The 20,589-nt window shown below is 42.3% G+C and overlaps 1 protein-coding gene across 5 annotated transcripts in view; it reads right to left on the bottom strand.

Moving 5' to 3' along the window:
* The window catches only part of ankhd1 (ankyrin repeat and KH domain containing 1), a 30,517-nt gene that overhangs the window by 6,233 nt on the left and 3,695 nt on the right, over positions 1-20,589 (bottom strand). For 2 of the 5 annotated variants that reach the window (XM_030061893.1, XM_030061894.1), the window contains exons 2-30: positions 20,272-20,425; positions 15,232-15,388; positions 14,885-15,047; positions 14,555-14,702; positions 14,222-14,455; positions 14,016-14,110; positions 13,567-13,728; positions 12,660-12,741; positions 10,383-10,574; positions 10,154-10,263; positions 7,983-8,070; positions 7,265-7,392; positions 7,020-7,163; positions 6,813-6,915; positions 6,378-6,640; positions 5,974-6,261; positions 5,454-5,886; positions 5,197-5,336; positions 4,969-5,080; positions 4,710-4,855; positions 4,447-4,589; positions 3,644-3,857; positions 2,453-2,628; positions 2,106-2,268; positions 1,876-1,971; positions 1,379-1,495; positions 1,120-1,288; positions 765-964; positions 31-389 (exon numbers count right to left, since the gene is read on the bottom strand). In XM_030061893.1, coding sequence (XP_029917753.1) covers positions 31-389; positions 765-964; positions 1,120-1,288; positions 1,379-1,495; positions 1,876-1,971; positions 2,106-2,268; positions 2,453-2,628; positions 3,644-3,857; positions 4,447-4,589; positions 4,710-4,855; positions 4,969-5,080; positions 5,197-5,336; positions 5,454-5,886; positions 5,974-6,261; positions 6,378-6,640; positions 6,813-6,915; positions 7,020-7,163; positions 7,265-7,392; positions 7,983-8,070; positions 10,154-10,263; positions 10,383-10,574; positions 12,660-12,741; positions 13,567-13,728; positions 14,016-14,110; positions 14,222-14,455; positions 14,555-14,702; positions 14,885-15,047; positions 15,232-15,388; positions 20,272-20,425 — 4,979 coding nt within the window. The remainder of the gene's footprint in view (positions 1-30; positions 390-764; positions 965-1,119; positions 1,289-1,378; positions 1,496-1,875; positions 1,972-2,105; positions 2,269-2,452; positions 2,629-3,643; positions 3,858-4,446; positions 4,590-4,709; positions 4,856-4,968; positions 5,081-5,196; positions 5,337-5,453; positions 5,887-5,973; positions 6,262-6,377; positions 6,641-6,812; positions 6,916-7,019; positions 7,164-7,264; positions 7,393-7,982; positions 8,071-10,153; positions 10,264-10,382; positions 10,575-12,659; positions 12,742-13,566; positions 13,729-14,015; positions 14,111-14,221; positions 14,456-14,554; positions 14,703-14,884; positions 15,048-15,231; positions 15,389-20,271; positions 20,426-20,589) is intronic. The other 3 variants (XM_030061896.1, XM_030061897.1, XM_030061898.1) reach the window with 3 other exon arrangements.

Here is a 20,589-nt window from a genome sequence, read left to right as displayed (position 1 = left end):
TGAATGTGCTCTGATGCATCAAGGACTCACTTTTGTGTTGGTTTTGAGATGGAGACTGTGACCTTGTTGTCCACCTTGCCGTCACTTTGCAGCTGAGGGCAGTGTCTCTTCTCTGGGCCAGGCAGGAGGGCCTGAGAGTGGGCCGCTCCCGTGGAGGGGGCTGAGGAAGAGGAGGAGGAAGAAGAGGACGAGTAGGAGGAGGCGGAGGATGTGAGGTCGGGGAGGTAGTTGAGCTCCTGACTCTTGCCTCCGCTGCTGCTGCTCTCGCTGGCGCAATCGGTGCTATCCAAGGGGTCAGAGTCGCTGTTGCCACCCGTCACTCCCCCACCCCCACCCCGTGGCTCACCGTGGATCTTGTTCTTGTCAGCCTTGTGCTGTGCTAGCGCCACCTAAAACAAAAATTCACAGACATTCATCAAACTGTTTTTTTTTCTCCCCCAAACCCATCAAGGTGTTTCAGGTTAGAGGTCTGCACTCCCGCAGGACTCCCAGGGCACCCGACAGAACAGGCTGCGGTGTGGGACAAACGGGGTGTTCTCTGCATTGCAGAAGGTTGGCAAGCAGGAGTGGGGCAAAAGAAAAATTGAATGTAGTGGGGAGCAGGACAAATTCTCACATAATTTTCAGGAGCAGAACAGAATCTTGCGGGAGCGGAATTTAGAAATTTGTCCTGTGCAGAGCTCTACTTCAGGTCATAAATATATCAATAATGTGGCAATCAAATCTACAAGGTTATTATGTATCAGCAAGGACAAGGTTTTTACCTGCGGATCCTGTAATATGATGGGCTCATTGGGCGACGAGTCCTTCGTCTTGTTCTTTTTGCTCTTGCGATTAGCGCTGGGGGTGGTGGCCACACTAGCTCGTTTCTTACCAAAGGCGTTGCTGAAAGTGGTAGAGGTGGCAGAAATGCCAATGGTGGTGGTGGTGGTTGCACTTGGAGGCTCAATGGGAACATCTGTTTCTGAGGGGAAAAAAAAACAAGATCGGAAAGGTGCTATTACCAACCACTTCATTCAGCACACTGAACCAATTCTGAGGAAACTGCTATTTTGAAATTTCTAATCTTGGAGCAAGTGTCATATAAAATGTTTGGTGCAATGGCTATTCAACACTAACCTTCAGCTGAGTCCTCCTTCTGCTCCTGCATCTCAAAGCCTTCATCCTTGGTTTTCTGCTCCTCCTCTTCCTCCTGCTTTCTCTTTTGTTCTTCCTTCTTCTTCTTGCGTTTCTCTTTGCGCTTCTCACGCTTTGCAGCCAGGGCCTGCTTCTTGCTCTCCTCTCTTGACTATAAGCCAAACACATTGCAGAGACATTTGAAAAACATGTTTGTCTATGCAATTTACTCTGGATGCCATGACCTGGGCTGCAACTTTACCTTCTCCAGGTCCAGCTCCTTGAGCAGGATGCTAGCGTTCTTGTTGGCCTCTGCTGCCTGCTGGTCTTTGGCTTTGACAATGGTCTCCATGCACTGGTGGCACTTCTTTAGCAGCTCCTGGAGCAACAGGGAACAAAATAGCTAGTGTCATACACAGCTCTACCAAACATCTCTTTAATTTAAGTCCAATGAATGCAGTGGTTATGAGTGTTTCCTTTGTATTTAGTTAGCAATGGTGCACCATCAAAGAAAGAGATAATGTGATATTAAAATAAACACTGTAATTTAGTCTCGTTGTACCTAAAACTAAATTAGTGTTTTAGAAGTAATGATTATATTAGAAAAGGAGAACTAGCACTAGAACTTGACATATAACCACCCAAAGATGAGACAAAAGTAGAATTTCTGACCAAAGCAGCGGAAAGAGGAAACACTATGTATTTGGTATTATTTTAACATCAGTACATAGAATGATTTTAAAGTTAGTCATTTCCTACCTTGTCAGCAATGGTGGCAATATATCTCATGCACTCGATGTCTGATGGGAATTGGTTGACCTCCTTGACAAGGTACTGCACCACCTTCACATGACCCTAAACCATTTAAGTGTAATGGTTAGAGACTAACAACTTTCAAAATATACCATGAATGCCTGCTTTTTAACAGTGACACTGGTGACACAGAGAAGGAAGCTACAAAAATCTAAAAATTATGATTATCATTGCACCTTGCGAAAGGCAGCCATGAGAGGGGTGATCTTGCGGTTGTCGGCTGCATCAACATCAGCACTAGCATGCACCAAGAGCTGGACCACATCAAAATGGCCACCGTTGGCTGCCAGCCAGAGAGGCGTGTTCCCTTTCTTGTTACGCACATCAATGTGAGCACCCCTGGAAAAGCAAGAGACAGTCAGGAATCAAGAAAAGGTACTACAGCCAAATCCACTCAACATGAGAGGTATTGGCTTATGTAGGGACAAACAATCAGTGAAGGCACTTTAAACTAGGGAGAATAATTCCATTATAGCAAAAGCAGAACGTGGTCGTGTACACAAACACAGAGCACAGCATTCACCTGTTGATAAGTAGCTCACAAAACTTGTAGTGGCCTTTGTCGGCAGCAATAGTAAGGGCAGTGTCTCGGGATGAGGGGACAGGAGGGGCATTGACGTCCGCGCCTTTATCAAGCAGTACTCGGCCCACTTCCGCATAGCCTCCTGAAGCTGCCTCCATGAGAGGGGTCAGACCAGTCTGGAAGCAGGGAATGACAAATCAGTTAGCACTAGAGCTGGCTAATACGCAGCTGAACCAAAACAACCGTGCATGAATTATATGCATTATGCAAAATGATGCATGATGGTTTATCCTGTGTTAACTAAGTCTGTACGTATTGGTAAATGTGACTCAGAATACTATTCTTTTGTTTCTAAATGGAGATGTGGGGTTGAGCGGTAATTTTGGTTCTGAGATCATTTTGTGAAAAACAGCACACTACATTTACTCTCAACCATAAAGAGATCTCAGACGATGTAACACATGCTCTGCTGGCCATAATGGAGGTCTTCAGCTCTTGGGTAACAAAAGCTGGGTCAACGGGTTTATTTCTATGCAACAGGGAACAGATAATTTTGTCTCTGACGCATCCCATAATTTTTTGTTCAGATAATGTCAGCCTGTTAGCTAGCCAACCACAGTATCTGATAAGGTAGAGTACCAGTGGACAGTTAGAGAAACACACTCTGATGCATTTTATGCATCATACACTTGAGTGCAATTTTTGAAGCACTCCTTCCAAAAGCTAAGTGCCATGAAATCATAAATAACTGCAAAACAAAAAATTCATTTCATATCTCAGAATTTTTCCATCAGTATCCAGCTGAAAGGCGTCTGGTATTAGCCACTGGCACAGAAACTATCACTGTCATGTAATTAAAGGTAAAGTGCAGGCTACAGACATGTTTCTGGTGTCACAGTAAGCTAAATATGTAAACAAATATGCTCTATTTTTGTACTTTTCACTTTGACCTGTAGAATTACTGAACTGACCTACAAACATACACAACCGTCTTTTTAGACATCTCTCTTTCTTGGCTGGTTTTTTTTTAATATATTTAGCCATTATTTGCACATAGCCGCTTGCCCACTGAATCTCCAGAACGGCGCCAGTTGTGGCTGCTAGGAGATTTATGAAAAAAAAAAAAAAAAAAATCAACACCTCTACATTTAACTCTGTAAGCATCAGAGGCTGTGACTCAGACTCCCTCACCTTTGCACGGTGCTCTACGTTGGCCTTGCGATCAAGCAGCAAACTGACAACCTCAGCTCGGCCCTGGAAGCAGGCCAGGGTCAGAGCCGTGTTGCGGTTGGTCTCAATTTGGGCGTTGATGTCAGAGCCCATGTCCAGCAACAGCTTCACTGCTGGTACGTGACCATTCATGGCTGCCAACATCAGAGGAGAGATGCCCAGCTTACTGCCAGTCCTGATGAAGACAAGGTTGAGAGCGTCAAGTTAATCCACAGGCCACCATCAGTTCAGGATGCATATCTGACACATTGTAAGGTTTTCAGAGGAGGTTATCACTAAAAAAAATATTTCAAATGTGCTAGCCGGGCGGAACAACTAGCTCAATATTGTGATCACAATTATTAATGGTCATGGTCAGTTGCCTTGAATTCAAGAAATTGTGTTTTTTGTGCTTGTGTACATTAAAATATTCTCTCCACTGCTTGCTTTATTTATTTATTTATTCATTCATTCATTCATTCATTCATTCATTTAAGTAACAGCTAACAAGTCATAATTTCACCCTCACTGTCTTGTGCCTTCTTTTACAAAAGTCACGTTTTATCTCACAATAGCTTACTCTTTTATCAATGTGATTTAACAGACACATCTCTTGAATAGTTAAGACGATTGTTTCAGCAAATAAGCTTAGGAAAAATAGTAAATGTACCCTCCCCCAACAAAAACTACTGAACAATGACATCCTGTACCAAAGCAGGACTTTGTGAACTGTTACAGCTATGGAAAATGATTTAACAGTGTACGCTGTGGTTCTTGCCACTAACCTGGAGTTTATCTCGGCCCCGGCATTGAGGAGTATCTTAATGATGTTGACGTAACCCCCAGAGGCAGCCAGACTGAGAGGTGTGTAGTCTGAAACATTACGATGTTCCTTATTGGCGCCCCGTAGTAGCAGCAACTCCACCACCTGACCAACACAGGAGACAAAGTCACTCAAAGTAGTCAGATCAGAGGAAGTGTTTTTCCCATGTGTGGGTATTGTTTGTGATAGCGGAATGCTGACTCATGGACAAGTAGATATGTTTACCTCCTGGCGTCCTCCAGAACAGGCCAGGGAAAGCGGCGTGTCTTTGGTTCTCTCTGACTGAGCCTCAATGTCGCCCCCTTTGTCCAGGAGGACTTCGACCACTCCCACATGGCCAGCAGTGGCAGCCAGGATCAGAGGGGTGAACCCTGTGGAAAAAAAGAGGGGGACAGGGGTTTATTGGTTATAATAGTTAATAAAATGCCTGTGGATCAAATTCTATTTCACTTTTCTCTGCTTCCCATTTTGTCATATGTCATACCTTTTTTGTCCCGGTGCTCAATGTTGGCTCCTCGTGCAATGAGAACAGACACCAACTCCTCATGTCCTCCTGCACAAGCCAGCGTCAGCGCAGTGTCATGGTTACTCTCCGTCTGTCAGAAAACCAAATTATCAATAGGTACATCTTTCAATGGATATGATTCACTTGTATTTGGTCACTTGTAATATTTGTGTTGCATCACGTTCCAAGAGTGGCTCCATATCTTACATGTGCATCAATGTCGACAGAGGGGTAGAGGGGCAGGACTGAGGGGGGCGAAGCGATGTTGGCAGGCGTCTGTGAGGGCGGCTGGGACAGGGGTGTGGGTGAGGTTGTAGTGTTCAGCATGGGCACACGGCTGCTCACAGCTGCAACACAGAAACAAGATGCAGTTAATAACACTACACACAACCAATCCTGTAGCAGCAGGTCTAATATACACAATTAAAGACTTACAAGTCAACTTCAAATAGATATATGCTTGCCTGCCATGATGTCGTCCAGCGTGTCTGTGAGTGTCTGTGCAGGCGTAGCCACCATGAGCCCATCCGGCGCTTGCTGAGCAAGCATACCTGGGCCTAACCCAGCCAACTGCTGACCCTGGCCCTGCTGCTGCTGCCCCAGCATCTGTTGCCCAACCAAGACCCTCTGCAGCTCTGGGCTGGTACTGCCTGGGTATTCTGCAGGGTTGTACTCTGGCAGGGGCTGGATGGGAACAAAGGCAGCCTGAAGAGGCGGAGGAGGAGGCTGAGGCTGAGGCTGGGCCTGGGGCGAGGGTGGCAGAGGAGGCTGCTGTGGGGGCTGCTGACCATCCCTGTAGAGGATTGTGCCCACCTGAGGCAGCTTGGCATAGTCGTTATCTTCACCCTCTGCCTCCTCCTCTGAAGCTTCCTCTTCCTCATCATCATCTTCCTCCTCCTGAAAATTGTTGTTTTAGATACAATGTAAGTGGTCAAGTGCAGACATTTTACATAACAAACAACATTAAAATACTGAGCATTTCACCTCTTCCCCTTCCTCTCCTGGCTGCTCCTCATTCTCCCCATCTCTGTTGGCTTCTTCATCTGTATCTGAGCTGGTGTGTGGTTGGGACCCTGGTGTAGCGGGGTGAGTCCCTGGGGCAGATGATGCACCACCGGGCCCCGGGCCCGGGCCCTGGCTCTGCCCAGCCTCCTGCTCCTCCTTCAAGCCCTTCGCCTCCATGTACTCTTTGGTGAACTGCTGCTGTGTCTTCAGCTGCAGCTGGCGCTCCACCTTCTGCAGCTCCTTCAGGATCTTCTTCTTCTTCTGCACCTAAGGGCAACAGCCAAATCAATCTGTCTGCCTGACCAAGTTTACCTGCTATTCTTATTTCTAAACAAAATACTGAAAAAGATTCAAACTCTTCAGACGACTGCTGGTGTCATTACCTGCTCCTCTCGGCTCTTCTTGAGCTCCTCAATCTTGTCTTTGGTGAGCGGTTCCCCCTGAATGAGCTCTAGCGACTGCAGCTGGGCCTTTTCAATGGCGCTGATCCTCTGGCCCAGCTCATTCAGCTTGCCCTCCGTCTCCTCCACAATGCACTCTAGGGGCTGGCACAAGTGGAAGGGCGGCAAAGGCTCTGCTTCAGGACCTCGGCCCACTGAGCTGGGACCACCGGGCTGGAGGGCTGCCTGTCTTTGCTTGGATACACCTAGAGAGAAGAGAAAGGGAAAGAAGCTGAACTTTAGAACTGTGACGTACAAAAAATGACATCAAAACATGAGGCATACTAGCTGAGCAAGATCTAAAACTCAGCGGTTGATTTCATGAGTAGATTCAAGGTCCTCTTATATGAAAATGGGAGAGATGTTTTCAATTGTCACCTTTGCTGGAGACAGGTGGGGGTGTGGCGATGTTTGATGGGGCTCGGTCTGGCTCCTGAGGGGGCACCACCATGGCGAGAGCTTGGAATGGGACACGAGGAACCTGTAAGAGAGAGCAGGGGGAGATGTCAGTTCTAAGCTATCAAAAAATAACATCAAACGTGGATTTTTTAAAATCTTTACAAAAGGATTAACTGCTGTGTTTACCTGAGAGGCATCTTGCGAGGGGGGAGTGAGCTGGGAGAGATCAGGGGCTGGGACAGACAGGATGTTGTTGGGGTAGTCCAGCAGGTAGGACACCACATTGGTGTGGCCCCCTTTAGCAGCTTCTATCAACATGGTCGAGCCATCCTACAAAGAAAAGCACACATGGTTTTGGATGATGTGTACAAGCTTCAGATGGACAAACAATATTCTAAGTGGTAAAATTTGGTGTGAAATATATGTGTTACCTTAAGTCTGTGTGTAGGATCGGCTCCATGCGCCAGCAGCAGCTCTACCACGGCCAGATGACCACCGGCACAAGCCAGAGACACCACTGTGTGATCATTATTGGCTGTAGCTCTGTTCACGTTAGCACCTGAAAGAAAAGGAAGAGGTGGGGTACAACACTTTCAAAACTCTGTGCCTTTCCTGTAGCAGATAAGAGTATATTCAAATTTTAGTTTCCACAACAAATTATTACAGAATATTGGCATGTCAGTATAGGTGCACTACTTGAAAGGATTTAGAATCAATACAAGAAATTGTGAAGTGAAGATACTGTACATAGATTGGACACATACCTTTAATGAGGTTGATGCAAACCGTTTGTATCCCTGACCATTTACTTTATATTGGTGTATTATTTCAAAAGACCTCTTTTCCCAATTTAATAGACAAATATGTAGTTGTCATGGATGACAAGTTTTAGGGGTTAAGTCGATTCAGATTCAATTCATACATGTTAATTCATTTTCTTATCAATGCTTACATGCCTATCAGTTGTTTAAATTTATCATTTTGGTATAAAGTCTGTAACAACAGTTAACTTCTATATTTTTCAAGAGGAAAATTTAAACTAAATCTGGAGTTAATTCAGGCTGCAATAAATGTATTTCGATCAAATTTATGTTTCGTAACACTCATATTTAATAACTTCCACTTTCAGCTGAACAACTAATAACTCACCTTTGCTGATGAGGAACTGTACTGTGCACAGGTGTCCTGCTCTGGCCGCCTTCATCAAGGGGGTCCTACCTCCTTCAGACTCATGTTCCTGGAGGAGAAAAAAAAGCAGAATGACAACATGTTGGATAAGGCTTGCATCAGGCAAAGTGGTTTATGAGTGTAAGACGCAGTTTATTTCTACACAAGTTCTTACAGCTTTCTCTCCATGAAAAAAAAATGTAGTAGTGTTTCCTCTGTAATTTTAATACAGCTGTGGCGCTATGGGCAATAATTCAAGTTTTGTAACATATCGGTCCTTGTTTGGGTCCAAGTTATGTTTAAAGTTGAGGTTATACTGTTAAAAACATTTTTATTATATAATCATTGCGTCTACAGCATCTGGACTACATTAAGTTTAACTCTAGATAACACTGAGGCTAAAATACAATGTTTATGTTAATTTCCCATTTCTCTTACAGTGTTGGTAATTTCTTTGCTGTGGTGACGCACCACTGCTACACGAATACAGAGGAAACATTGCAGTACATGAAAATTACGCGTCCAGTGAAAACAGCCTTTCCTGACATGTCTCTGATATCTAGACAGAGACTACAGTATCTCAAGATTTATGCTTTACTCTATCAAATGATCCTTTACTCTTTAATGCATTTTCTTTAGATAACAGAAATAACTCAACAGGTGTCTGAGGCTTGGCATAAAGAAGTGATATACAAGTGTAAGCAGTATTAAAAAACATTTAAAGATTTTTAAAAAATGAAGAAAAGGGACTCTTATCTATATATTGCACAAGGTTCTCTGTTGGAATCTAGCTGATTACACCAACGGAAACTATGTTAGCATAAACAGAAATGTATGCAGGTCAACAGAATATTGCAATGGGTTACAGCATATAAACAGGTAAAAATATCCAACTACACAGCAAGAATATGTGAGAACAGAATGTATGACAGTAGATGCAGATGCTGGATATATGCGGTAGAATGCTATTGCCCATTTTGGTGCTGCTGTCCAATGTAGTAGATGTGCAGGTCAATCTATCCAGTAGCTCAAATATTTACTTAACATCTAATCTTGTTTATTTTAGTGACAATTCAATAGCAGATGTGATGTTCATTAACTATGTGATATTTCAAAAGCAGATGAGATGTTCTTTCAAAATATGTCAGTGCACATGTATTAACCAGTACTGGTAGGCTGAACAAATATGGTTTGTGGTGTTATGATGCAAATGATTTTGAAGAAAAGAGATTACAGACTGACTCAACCTACAAACTAACGTTGCATCTACATGCCGTGACTGTAGCTCTGCTCCCCAGCTGGTGTAAACACTCTAAATCACATTTGTCAAACTCGCGGCCTGGGATGACTTTTGATTTTCTATTAATACCGGCCCAGTTCCGTATTGCCCACAACGCAGATACTACAAACTCCAACACACACTGCAGCGTCCTGCGCTATCAACACCACAAAACACCTGCATGCCACCAGCCCCCTCCTCCTCCTGACAAGCAGCTCAGAGGATCACTTGTATCAAGACGGTTATTAGCTAGCTAGTTCTCTAGGAAGCCAGCCAAAAGCAAAACAAGAAGTGGACAGCAAAAACAGGTGTTTTCAAGACAGGTGGGAGGCTGAGTACCTGTTTGCTTGCAATAAGGATAAACCTGTCTGTCTCATATGTGGAGCTGATGTAATCGAAGAATATAACCTTAGAAGACATTATGAGACATTTATGTATTGTTATGCTTTTTTTTATTTATTTTTTTGGTGTTGTTGTTGTAATAAGTCATCCTGCCTATGTGTTTGACTTCTGAAATTTTATTTTGTTAAGAAGACATTTTTGGGGAGGAATGGTTCATGTACAGTTCATAAATGAATCCTTATTTTTATGCAGGATGTATTTTGATCAAAAGAATGACCACTTTGGGTCAAAAGCATTCAATAAATACAGGTTGTTTAGCCTTCAAAGTGGTTGTGATTTTTTTAAATACGACTCCTTTACTGATTAAGTTTGACACTCCTGATTAAAATCATTAACACCAGCTTAAAAGAATCAGACTCTGCTACCCATCTGCATCACTTCTAGTGTTAACTAAGCTTAAGGAGAATGATGAGTCATTCAAAAGGTGACCAAAAAAAAAAAAAAACAGAGAGGCTACGAGTCTGATGCCTACCAGGTTGGCTCCAGCCTGCAGCAGCACATCCGCCACATCAGTGTGTCCGTTCTCACATGCATACGTTAATGCAGTATCGCCGGTTGCTGTGGTGGCATGAACGTTTGCTCCTGAATGACAAAATCAAAAAGTCAGGCATAATGACCACATTGGATACAGTGCAACTAAGCCCATTTGTTTCTCTTTTCCTAGTTCTCCAAACTCCCTTGCCTTCCTTCTCCCGGCTCACCTGCAGCTAGTAGGTATTTAACCAACTCCAGATGACCCTCTTGTGCAGCTTCCATGAGAGGAGTGGAGCAGCCCAGCTCAATGTCAGCCCCCGCCTTGATGAGGAAGTCTGCTACTTCCAAAAAGCCCCCACAACAAGCCAGAGTCAGAGCCGTCTCTTGGGTCTCCTCCGTCTGGGCATTGATGTTAGCACCTGGGGACAACAGGAGAAGTTACAAATGACTTCATTTTATGCTTATGACCTGATTTTCCCCTATTGCAAAGGAAATTTTGAAAGAGATGCACACTGTCAGAGAACGTACAGATTAAACTGACATTTGTTAGCCCTCCGGTACTTGCTTTATTTTGCATCTAACATAACTGTAATATTTTAAGGCAGCTTTGCATTAAATGTATTATATGTTACATTCTTTGCATGCTAATGCCTTCTATAGCTTCAGCTTAATATTTTCAAAAAACAACAAACTAAAACTAAATGCAAAAAATGTAGAAAAAAAAAAAAAACTACCACTCCAAAATTATTTTCAGACATTTCTGCAGCCATTCCGCTAATGGCATTGAGCTGTATATTAGCTGTAGGTCTGTGAGGCATGGTGACCATACATGTGTCAGCTGTCCTTTGTCAGCTATCCCTGTCTGCTGCATTGTGAAGTGAATGTTGCATTGTTTCAATAGGCTATAAAAGGAAGACAATGGCCTTGATAGAGGCAACAATCACATGGAAGGCAATGAAAGGATCAGCCTTTTCACCCAGTTCTACACTTTGATTTTACAGAGAATAAGCTACTCAATAAATAATTTTTGATTAGCTGCATCTCTTTTGATCCTTTATCATATTAACTCAAATGTGTGACATTATTTCAACTAACATTTGCAGAGTTATACAACGAGGCATGGAGAAATAGATCCTATCTACTATAGAGTCAGGGGGTATGGGGCCCCTACCCTGGGGGAAAAAAGGCTGGATGAACAAGCTTCATTATGTGTCATTTCATGCTTTGACACCTTTCTGATCCCATTCAAAATAAATATTTCAGTTATTAAATCATTTCAATATTCACTTGCAAAATGGCTTACAGATTAATTTCAAGTAGTGGTGTATAACATGTATTAGTGTACTGCTAAAATAGAGTAGCCTAAGTCTTTATCACTAACAAATCTATATTTGTTATACTTGTATAAATGTAAAAAAAAGAAAAAAAAGAAAAAAGAATAACAGTATGTCTGTAGTTGTAAAAACGCATTCTTGACAAAACTCAAAAGTGATCTAAATAATAGGCAATTACAATAGGTATTTTAAGTTATTAAAATACAAGATGTAGATGTATAGAGTATAACCTGCACTTATATCAAATTGGAGTACAACTCGTAACAACCAAACACACACACTGATCTGCATGGTGGACAGACAACCCATTTACTGTGTTTTACCTTTAATAAATCACAGCCCTTGCAGGTTATCACAAGGTCTCAAGTGAAATCAATATGGCATACAGGACCGAGGAGCACATCTGCAGCACATGTTTCCCTAATATCTGAGTATTAGGCTACAGTTTATATGACTGACAGCTAAAATGTGGTCATAACATTCACTATTAGAAACACAAGTGATTAACGTGGAGCACAGCATCTTCAGTTCCACCTCTGTTTTTACAACAGGGGGCTCTGATTGTACAATTTTCAACAGATCACTGATCTCTACTAGGCTTGTCTACACATTTTCTGACAGAGCAGTTCAATTTAAAGCCTTTACCTCTAACTGTTACCGGCAATAAAGCCCACTGTGGGTCCACTGAACAATGTTACCCTTTACTGTCAGGGTGTGAGTGTCATGCCCTTTTTCCCCCTCCCACCATGAAATCATGCTTTAATGAAACTGAACAAAACTGCGAGATATGACCTTTGTAGTCAAGCATGAGACTGACATAACTTCTACATAAAGGAAAGTTAAAGAAGAGCAGCTATCTGAGTGGTGTTTGTAGGGCTGCTTCTTCTTCATCAGTTAGCTATAAGGCAACAAGCTCTCCAAAAATGGAGTAATATATAGGAAGGAAAAGGAGAAATATACAGGTAATATTAAATTAGCAGACTGAGATAATGACAGGGTCCATATGATGTGTTGGCTCTCTGGTTTCTAGGGCTGTACCTGACTCACAAATACCAGAATCAACTTGAGAGTTGGTCTGTCTATATGATGAATCCGCTCTGACCATATGGATGTAATTTTTTAAGTCCAGACGTTTTAATCTTTAAGTTTCAGTTTCCCAGGTTTGCTTACCTTGAGCCAGAAGTAGAGCAACCATTTCCTCATGGCCTTCTCTGGCTGCCTCCATCAGAGGGGTGTAGCCCTCATCATTTACCTTGACACAAACAAAAACATCAGCAGATAGCATAGGGGCAGGTGTGACTCAGTGCAGCCCCATTCAGTGTTCCTTCTATTGAATGTGCAATCCAGTCTCTGTAATTCTGTTTGTGTTGTGTGGCTGTGTGTTGTCATACATTTCCTCTTTCTTAAGTATGTATACTTTTCCAGACCCTATTTTCTTGATTTGGATTTTAAGAGTAAAGAAGGGTGAATGGAGTTCATGTACGCTGCATTCAAGCCGTGAAAGCGGCTTGAATGCAATCCATTTAAATAATCTGCTTAAAGCAATATGTGGTTACAAAAACTGATTACAAATGAATCAATAATGAAAAAATGGTTACAACTACATGCTTCAAATTAACAAGATTTTTTATTTACTGCTGGCCAAAAATATAATTTACAAAAATCTAATTAAGCTATTTACATGCACTAATAAATCAACAGATTGAGGAGAAATCTAGCTGTGTCTGTTAGGTTATGCTTACCCTGATAATGTATATTATATTTTTGCTAGTATCAATTACAATTATCAGATAAAGACCATTTACATGACAATTATGGTCAAATCATTTAGTGTCCATAATGTAATAAATTAGGTAATTTCATTCCATAGTTGAAGGTTATTAATCAGAACAACATATGTAACTATGTGTCAAATGACAGATTTGTCCGAAACTATATAATATATATATATATATATTTATATCGGGTAAATATGAACAGAGCTCCATAGAGTGCTGGGAAATATCTGCTTTATTTTCCATCCTTTTCCAGACTTGTGTGGGAACTTTGGTGTTTGCGTTCAAGTGTGTTTGCTCACCTCCTCCAAATTGGCTCCTCTCTCTATGAGCAAGGCTGCCAGCTCTACGTGTCCTCCGCATGCTGCAAGGGTGAGGGGCGACTCAAAGGAGTCAGCTGGCATGTTGACCTGCGCACCACTGTCCAATAGCAGTCGTGCTACCTCCACATGGCCATCCTGGGACAGCGGAGAGAGACAGACAAAGAGTGCAGAGATAAGCACCTGAACAAACATATGGGGAATATACACTTCTCAATTAAGCTGTCCAGAAAATAAATAAATACACTGGTGTCCTGGATTTGCCACAAGGGCTTTCTAGCAGCATTCCAATCTTGAAAATGTGCCTGGGAAAGCAACTCTGAGGATTAATTAGCTTACAACATCTTGCAATGTGCGTTCACCCTGAGGCAGAGGAACATAAAAAGACATAAGTGTAGATGAAGGTGATGTGGTTTGGGTCAGATGCTCACCATGCAGGCCTCCATCAGTGCTGTGTGCATCTCATCTGTTTTATGCTCCTGGTCTGCTCCAGCCTCTAACAGAAAGCGCACCATGTCCAAGTGGCCTGCAGGGGATGAAAACATGCTTCTTTTTAAAAAGATCTGTGATAACACAACACCTATAATATAGGAAAGACACTGACATAATGGGACTTATAATCTACGTAATTTCTGACCTTTGTAGCAGGCAAGTGTGAGAGCACTCTCCTTGAACTCGTTTGAGTGCGTGTTAATGCCAGCACCATACTCCAACAGTACCCTGGCCACCTCAACATGGCCAGCACTGGCCGCCTCCATTAGAGGTGTGTGTCCGTTCTCATTGTGGTCCTCGATGTTGGCTCCCTCCTTCAGCAGCACCTTCACCACATCCACAAAGCCACCAGCACACGCGTACGTTAGAGCTGTGTTGCCTGAAGGGACAGAGGACAACAGAGAGATTAAAACTTGTTTTGAAACTGTGTGGAGTACAAATTAAATTCATGAATGTGCATGGCTTAAAGGAACTTCACCTGTGGAGGACTGCGCGTTGACATCTGCCCCGTGAACCAGCAGCAGTTTGACAATGTCCACATAACCTCCGCTGGCAGCAGCCATCAGTGGCGTGATGTCCCCTTTGATGCCCCGGTCCTCCACATTAGCATGCATGGCCAACAACACCTAGGGACAAGCCACCAGGATCAAAGATTAAAGAAAATGATCTTGCCAGTTGTAAATTACCCCTAACAATAATGCATGGCATCATGATTATCTTTCCGATATTTTACGCATTGCAAACTATACTTAATATTTCTCTGACTATATTTAGTATCATTCCACAATCCAGCCTGCTTTTCACACACCTGTGCAAGTTCATAGTAGCCAGCAGAGCAGGCGAGGCACAGCAGGCTCTCTCCCTCTTCTGTGTGTTCGTTGACGCTCCGTCCCTCATCCAGCAGTTTGCGCACTGCGTTCACATCGCCATCTGAGCACGCCTCCGCTAAACTACGGCTGAAAATAACCAGACTGCTACAATTACTGCCACTGTGACAGGAGAACAGACAAACGCCTAACAGTTACACTGTTACAACTTCAACAAACAGATACAGGTGCAGACATACAGCAAAGTCAGATCATTTATTGGTCAATAAATTAACTGTATATAAGGTAAATGAAACTATGGCAGCGCCAGTATGGGTGAGATACATACTTGTCGGCTTGGCCAGCGTTGAGTGTGTTTTCAGCTCTCATACGGGTCAGGGCTGCTGCAGCCTCATCCAGGGCACAACTCACAGATGATGTCAGCCTCCGTAGCACCTCAGGGTCTGCAAAAGCTTTACCATCGGCAGTGGACAGTTTACCGATGCCTGCCAGACACCGAGAGGGCACAGGTGCATAGGGCAAGGCAAACCACAGGGGGGGCACAACCACACCCAGCCATAGAGACCAGATGAAGAAGCAAGTCCAGTCCAGCCAATCCAATCCAGGGTTAGTAGCAGCATACAAAAAAGGAAAGAAAATAAAAGACACACACACACACACACAAACACACACACAGAAAACACACACGAGCATTTGTTAATATGGCCATCAAAACTCCTGGTCGGTTTTCTGACCAGTAGTTTTTTTTTTTTTTTTTTTCCATCAGAACTACTGGTCAATATCATGTGTGATTCTCAATCATTTCAATTTTGATAAAGACTAGGGTAAAAGGTTGACTAGGCAAGATATAAAACAACTCCATGGGTCAACTTTGGGAATGACTGGGCAAGATCAGATCTGTGACCAGAAATAAGGTGAATGGAGCGAGTAAGGTCATGTAATGTTAGCTCTATACTGTGGTTGATACTAGCAGCAAGTGTTTAAGATCAGGCTGTTAATGGAAGAAGAGAAAAAAAAGGTCTCCTCCTGTGTGAATTATAGATGGGCTGAGAGACGGCACATGTGAGAGAAACAGATAGAAACAGGAGACAGTGGTCAGCAAGAGAGAGAGGCACAGCTGGGGGGAAAGCAAAAATGCCGTACAACAGAAAAATGTGTGTGTGAATGCGAGTGCATTTCCAGAGAGGGGACCAAGAGGGAAGAGCAAGCAGGAGGGGCAAAAAAGCTCGCTCTAATGACCTACATTGAAGGACCTCTTTCAGAAGATAGGGCAAGGACCATTTCCCAACCAGCAAGACCATTCAAGTGTTTCAGTGAGTAAGTGGGTGTGTATGTTTGTTTGTTTGTGGGAGCACCCATTTTGAGAGCGTGCACAACTGAAGCAAGCAGAGCAAAGTGAGCTGAGAGGAAAAGTGTTGGCGAAGAACTTCTCAGCCTCAGCCTCAGCCTCAACCCATCCATTAGTCAGGCAGAAGTGAGCTCCAGTCCTGTGGTCCTCCCTCCTGTGTTTTCACCACTTGGCCTGTGACTCAGTCTAAACTTAGCATGGCTGTCAGAGAGGGATTTCGCAATGCTCCCCAAGGCAGAGGAAGCACAGGTCTGGGAAGTTGATCATTAATGCATTAACGTACTGGGTTTATCTCACAGAATGCGAGAAGTCCACTGACCCACAGAGCCTCAACATACAGTTGGCCTGACGCGCTGTAAACACATCAAATGAAAACAAAGACACCAAGGTGCCCTCTCGCAGCTCTCACTGACCTAGTTTTATATTCAAAGTTACATATTCTTGAGTTCGACTCCAAATCATGTCATGGATCAGTTATAATTTAACACATCTGAGGGTGATTGTTTCTCTGATTTTATTTTTTTCAAATGAGTAAACTCTTAGCTTTTTCTTTACCTGTTACTTTTGCATTTAGCTTTTAATCAAAGAACTGAGCTACTCCTTATTGAGTTTAGCTCTACATAGTTGATCTTTTCTAGCACTTAAACCAGCCTAAACAAACAATGACTGAGTGAGACCTAAGAAAAGGATTTAAGTACTAGTGCCAAATTTCTTGTTTCCACTGAGAAAAGCTGCTAGCTAGCCACTGAACTAACAATAACAACAGCACCACCAACCAAGTCTGCAATTTGAATAAACAGCCTACTTAGCCACATAGCCAGTTAAATTCTTCACCCAACATTTGTTAGTGGATGGCCAACACAAAATAGCAAATAAGTAAACATTAAAGTTCAAAACAGTTACAGGAGCTAAATTGCTATTAACTTCAATTTCAAAACACACTGGTGGGGTTTGGGGACCCCCAGCGGTCCTTGAGGGCTTTCCAAGGGGTCCCTCAGCAAACTGAGTAGTTTAATTTCACCATACTTTAATTCACAAGAAATGTTTCCAACTCAATCAAAAATGGTTATTCTAACACTCATTATTTTATTGTTCAAGTATGACATCTAAACAATTTAATATTTGACAAAATCCAAATCATCCTTTCATATCAAGATTCATAGGGCAAAAACACTTCAAATGGGGGTTCTGTGGCTGAATGTGTTGCAGCTGTCATCTACTCTTTCACAACATTAGTGACTGTCATGTTGTAAATCCAGTGTATCTGACAAAGCAAATGTCTTGCTGGAGAGGAATAGTTTATGTCCACCTTTTTTTTGTTTGTTTGTTTTTGTTGTTGTTTTTTTTTTTTTTTTTTTTTTAACTTGCACTAAACACATTTTCTATATTTTCTAACATATTTTGGTCCAGCTCCCATATAAGCCCTGACTTGGTATGAGCCAGCACAACCAAAAAATGTTTGGATCCATGTAATTAAGTCTAAGTCCAACCGATAGGGAGGTGCAGTGTGTTTACCCATAAGCACTAGGTCCTGCACTGCTTCCCAATATACTCAAAAATATTTACATGGATAACAAAAACACATTTCCTGTAGAGCTGGGACCGATCCGATCCAATATCAGTATGCCGATATTCACATAATTCACTCATCAAATATTGGAATGACATAACCCATCCACATACTGATCCACATTCTATAGTCTGATTTTTTTTATCAATTATGAATATGTAATAATGCAACTTTAAGCCCATAGCGAAAATGTTGCAGCACATAGTTGGTAGTTAAAAAGTTCTACAAAGATATCCAGTAGTCCATATGTTTTTTGTTTGTTTTTTTTTTGCCTCCCAGAACTCTGAGATAGATGTAAAGGTGGAACCTGCACAGGACGATTTAAAGGTTTTTTTGGACGGGCGGCAAAAATCACATGCACCTCTGCACTGCTGCTCCCATGCTGTGCTCACCGCATCCCATGCGAAGGGATACATCAGGCAGACATGTGGGTCCGCACATTGTGACCATAACAACGACTGTCACACCACGACAGAAAAGTAACACTAACAGTATATTCCCTAAAAAAAATGTCTAAAATGTGTCGCAAATGTAGAAATTTGCCTACTAGCAAAGTAAACATTACAGCCGGTTGTGGGGTGTGGGCATAAGACCCATGGATCAGGAGTGGGAGATCATTAGTTTAATTTTGGTATGGGAGCAGGTGGATGACTTTCATGGTAGACCGAGATATAACATAAGGCACTTAGTGTCCATTGACTGGTCAACTGGGTGAGCGATTTCTGCGCTGTCAAAAGTTCAGGATAAGTCAACTTTGTTTGAAAAGACGGGCATCACCTGCTCCTCTGTTCACCTCTCACTGAAAACGAATAAAGGCCACGTGATTTTCCTGGCGCACGTAAAAAGCCCTTTAGTGTGCAATTGATTGAGCTAGTAACAGTTGGCTTAGAGGTGCTGTGGGGTTTACTAGAGCCTCATGTAACCTTACACATAACGCCAACAAAAACAACAACAGAAAAGATGTTAATGATACTAATTATAGTCAAAGGAAAAAAAGACCTCTAGTATTGATAGATATCCAAATTCACATATCAGATCGGAGGAGGAAAAAACTGTATCGGTGGGTCTCTAATCTCCTGTCTTGTAGCTGTTGGGGAAAAAGATGGATCTGTTTTAGGATCAAGAGAGATTTTTACTGTGAAGGAGAATTAACTAACCTAGCATTGCGGAGACCGCTCTCTTTGGTTTAGCCTACAGAACAATCAACATCCATGTTAAACTCTGATGTAGTGTTTTGGTTTGAAAATTTTAATAATTTTTAAAAGCAAGCAAAAAATAGTAGAAGTCATATACTAAAATACTGACGTGTGGTTATTAAATTAAAATGAGAAAGTTTTATGTTTTGAGGGAGACTTCTGTTATGTAAAATGATCTTTCTCTGCACCTCTTCTCAGAACCTCTCTTGTTCATGAGTGACTGTATATCTACGCAAGTGTAGTGGATTCTTTATTGAGAGTTGCTGATTGTCAAAGTTCGGAACTGTTGCTATTAAAACAGTTATATTTTTGTACTTTTGCACATCAAATTACACTTTGATAAATCTTCAAACATTTTATTTGTATTAGAAGGTATGCAGAGAAGACAACTGCGCTCAAGCCAGGGTCACCACCATATTAAATATATGTATTTATAATGGGTTCCATTAACAGTACTATACATACCATACTATATTTTTACTTAGATAAATCTTGTATGCCTCTTAATTGCTTTTAAATCTGGTGGACATTAATTGCCCCTTCACTATATCTATCTATCTCTACATATATCTATATATATCTATATATCTATATATGTACTTTTTTTGCTGAATCAAGCAAACAATCTCCAACAAAAGGTAGGTTTTGCTTACAGTGTTTCTCAGAGACATATTATTTTTATTCTCATTATCATTAAGCTGTAATAGGCCTAAAAGCAATCAGACAACAGAAGTTCTCACGCCTTCTGTGTGAGTAGCCGGGTAGAAAGGAGCCAGATTTGATATTAGCCACTAGCCTCTCAACATGGTCTCGATGCATGCTGTGGAGGCTAAGGCAAGTTGCAGCGCTAATCTGCCTGGTCATGTTCATAAGCCCCAAGCAGGCCAGGACACACAGACCTAATGGATTAGTCTACACACTCACTCTCACACCCAGATTACAAGTTCTAATCAAACTAATTTACTCAAATCACCCTCAAACTATGTGCTGATATAAGACTTGCAGAACCGGCAGCTTCCCTTTATTTCCATTTCAGCTTAAGGTAATATACAAACTAAGACCTAAACATAGGTTTAAAAGTGACAAGGAAAAAAGAAAACTGGAGGCAGAAAGAGACAGATCCACCCAACTGATTCTGAGACAAAGCACAGATTGAAGTTAGTTAGACAGGTATGGCTAATAGGGTACTGGTCAAGTATTACTAACAGGGGTTAGGTTTTGTCAAGCTGGACCAATTTCAGAAGGAACCGTTACCTGCAGCCTCCAACAGGGCTTCAAGGCGGGCCTGTGTCTCTGGGTCAACAGTTCTCAAGTCTACGCCATCTGTGGCGCTGGACAACAGCAGCTCTGACGCTGTCTTCATGATGGGGTTATCTAGGTCTTCCTGGTCCAGGATGAATGACTCCACCTGTGAAAAGGGAGGAAGCACAAAGGAGCACCATTAGCCCTTCTAGAGATAATTTTATTCTGATTTCTGAGCAACAACAGCCTTACATGTTATGGATAGACTACCATTTAAACAGGTGGCAAAGCAACACACCTGGGCCAAACAGAATAGACTTTGGCTAAGTA

This window comes from Myripristis murdjan, chromosome 10, assembly GCF_902150065.1.
Source record: "Myripristis murdjan chromosome 10, fMyrMur1.1, whole genome shotgun sequence".
NCBI classification, from domain to species: domain Eukaryota; kingdom Metazoa; phylum Chordata; class Actinopteri; order Holocentriformes; family Holocentridae; genus Myripristis; species Myripristis murdjan.
This window is presented reverse-complemented; position numbering and strand designations above follow the sequence as displayed.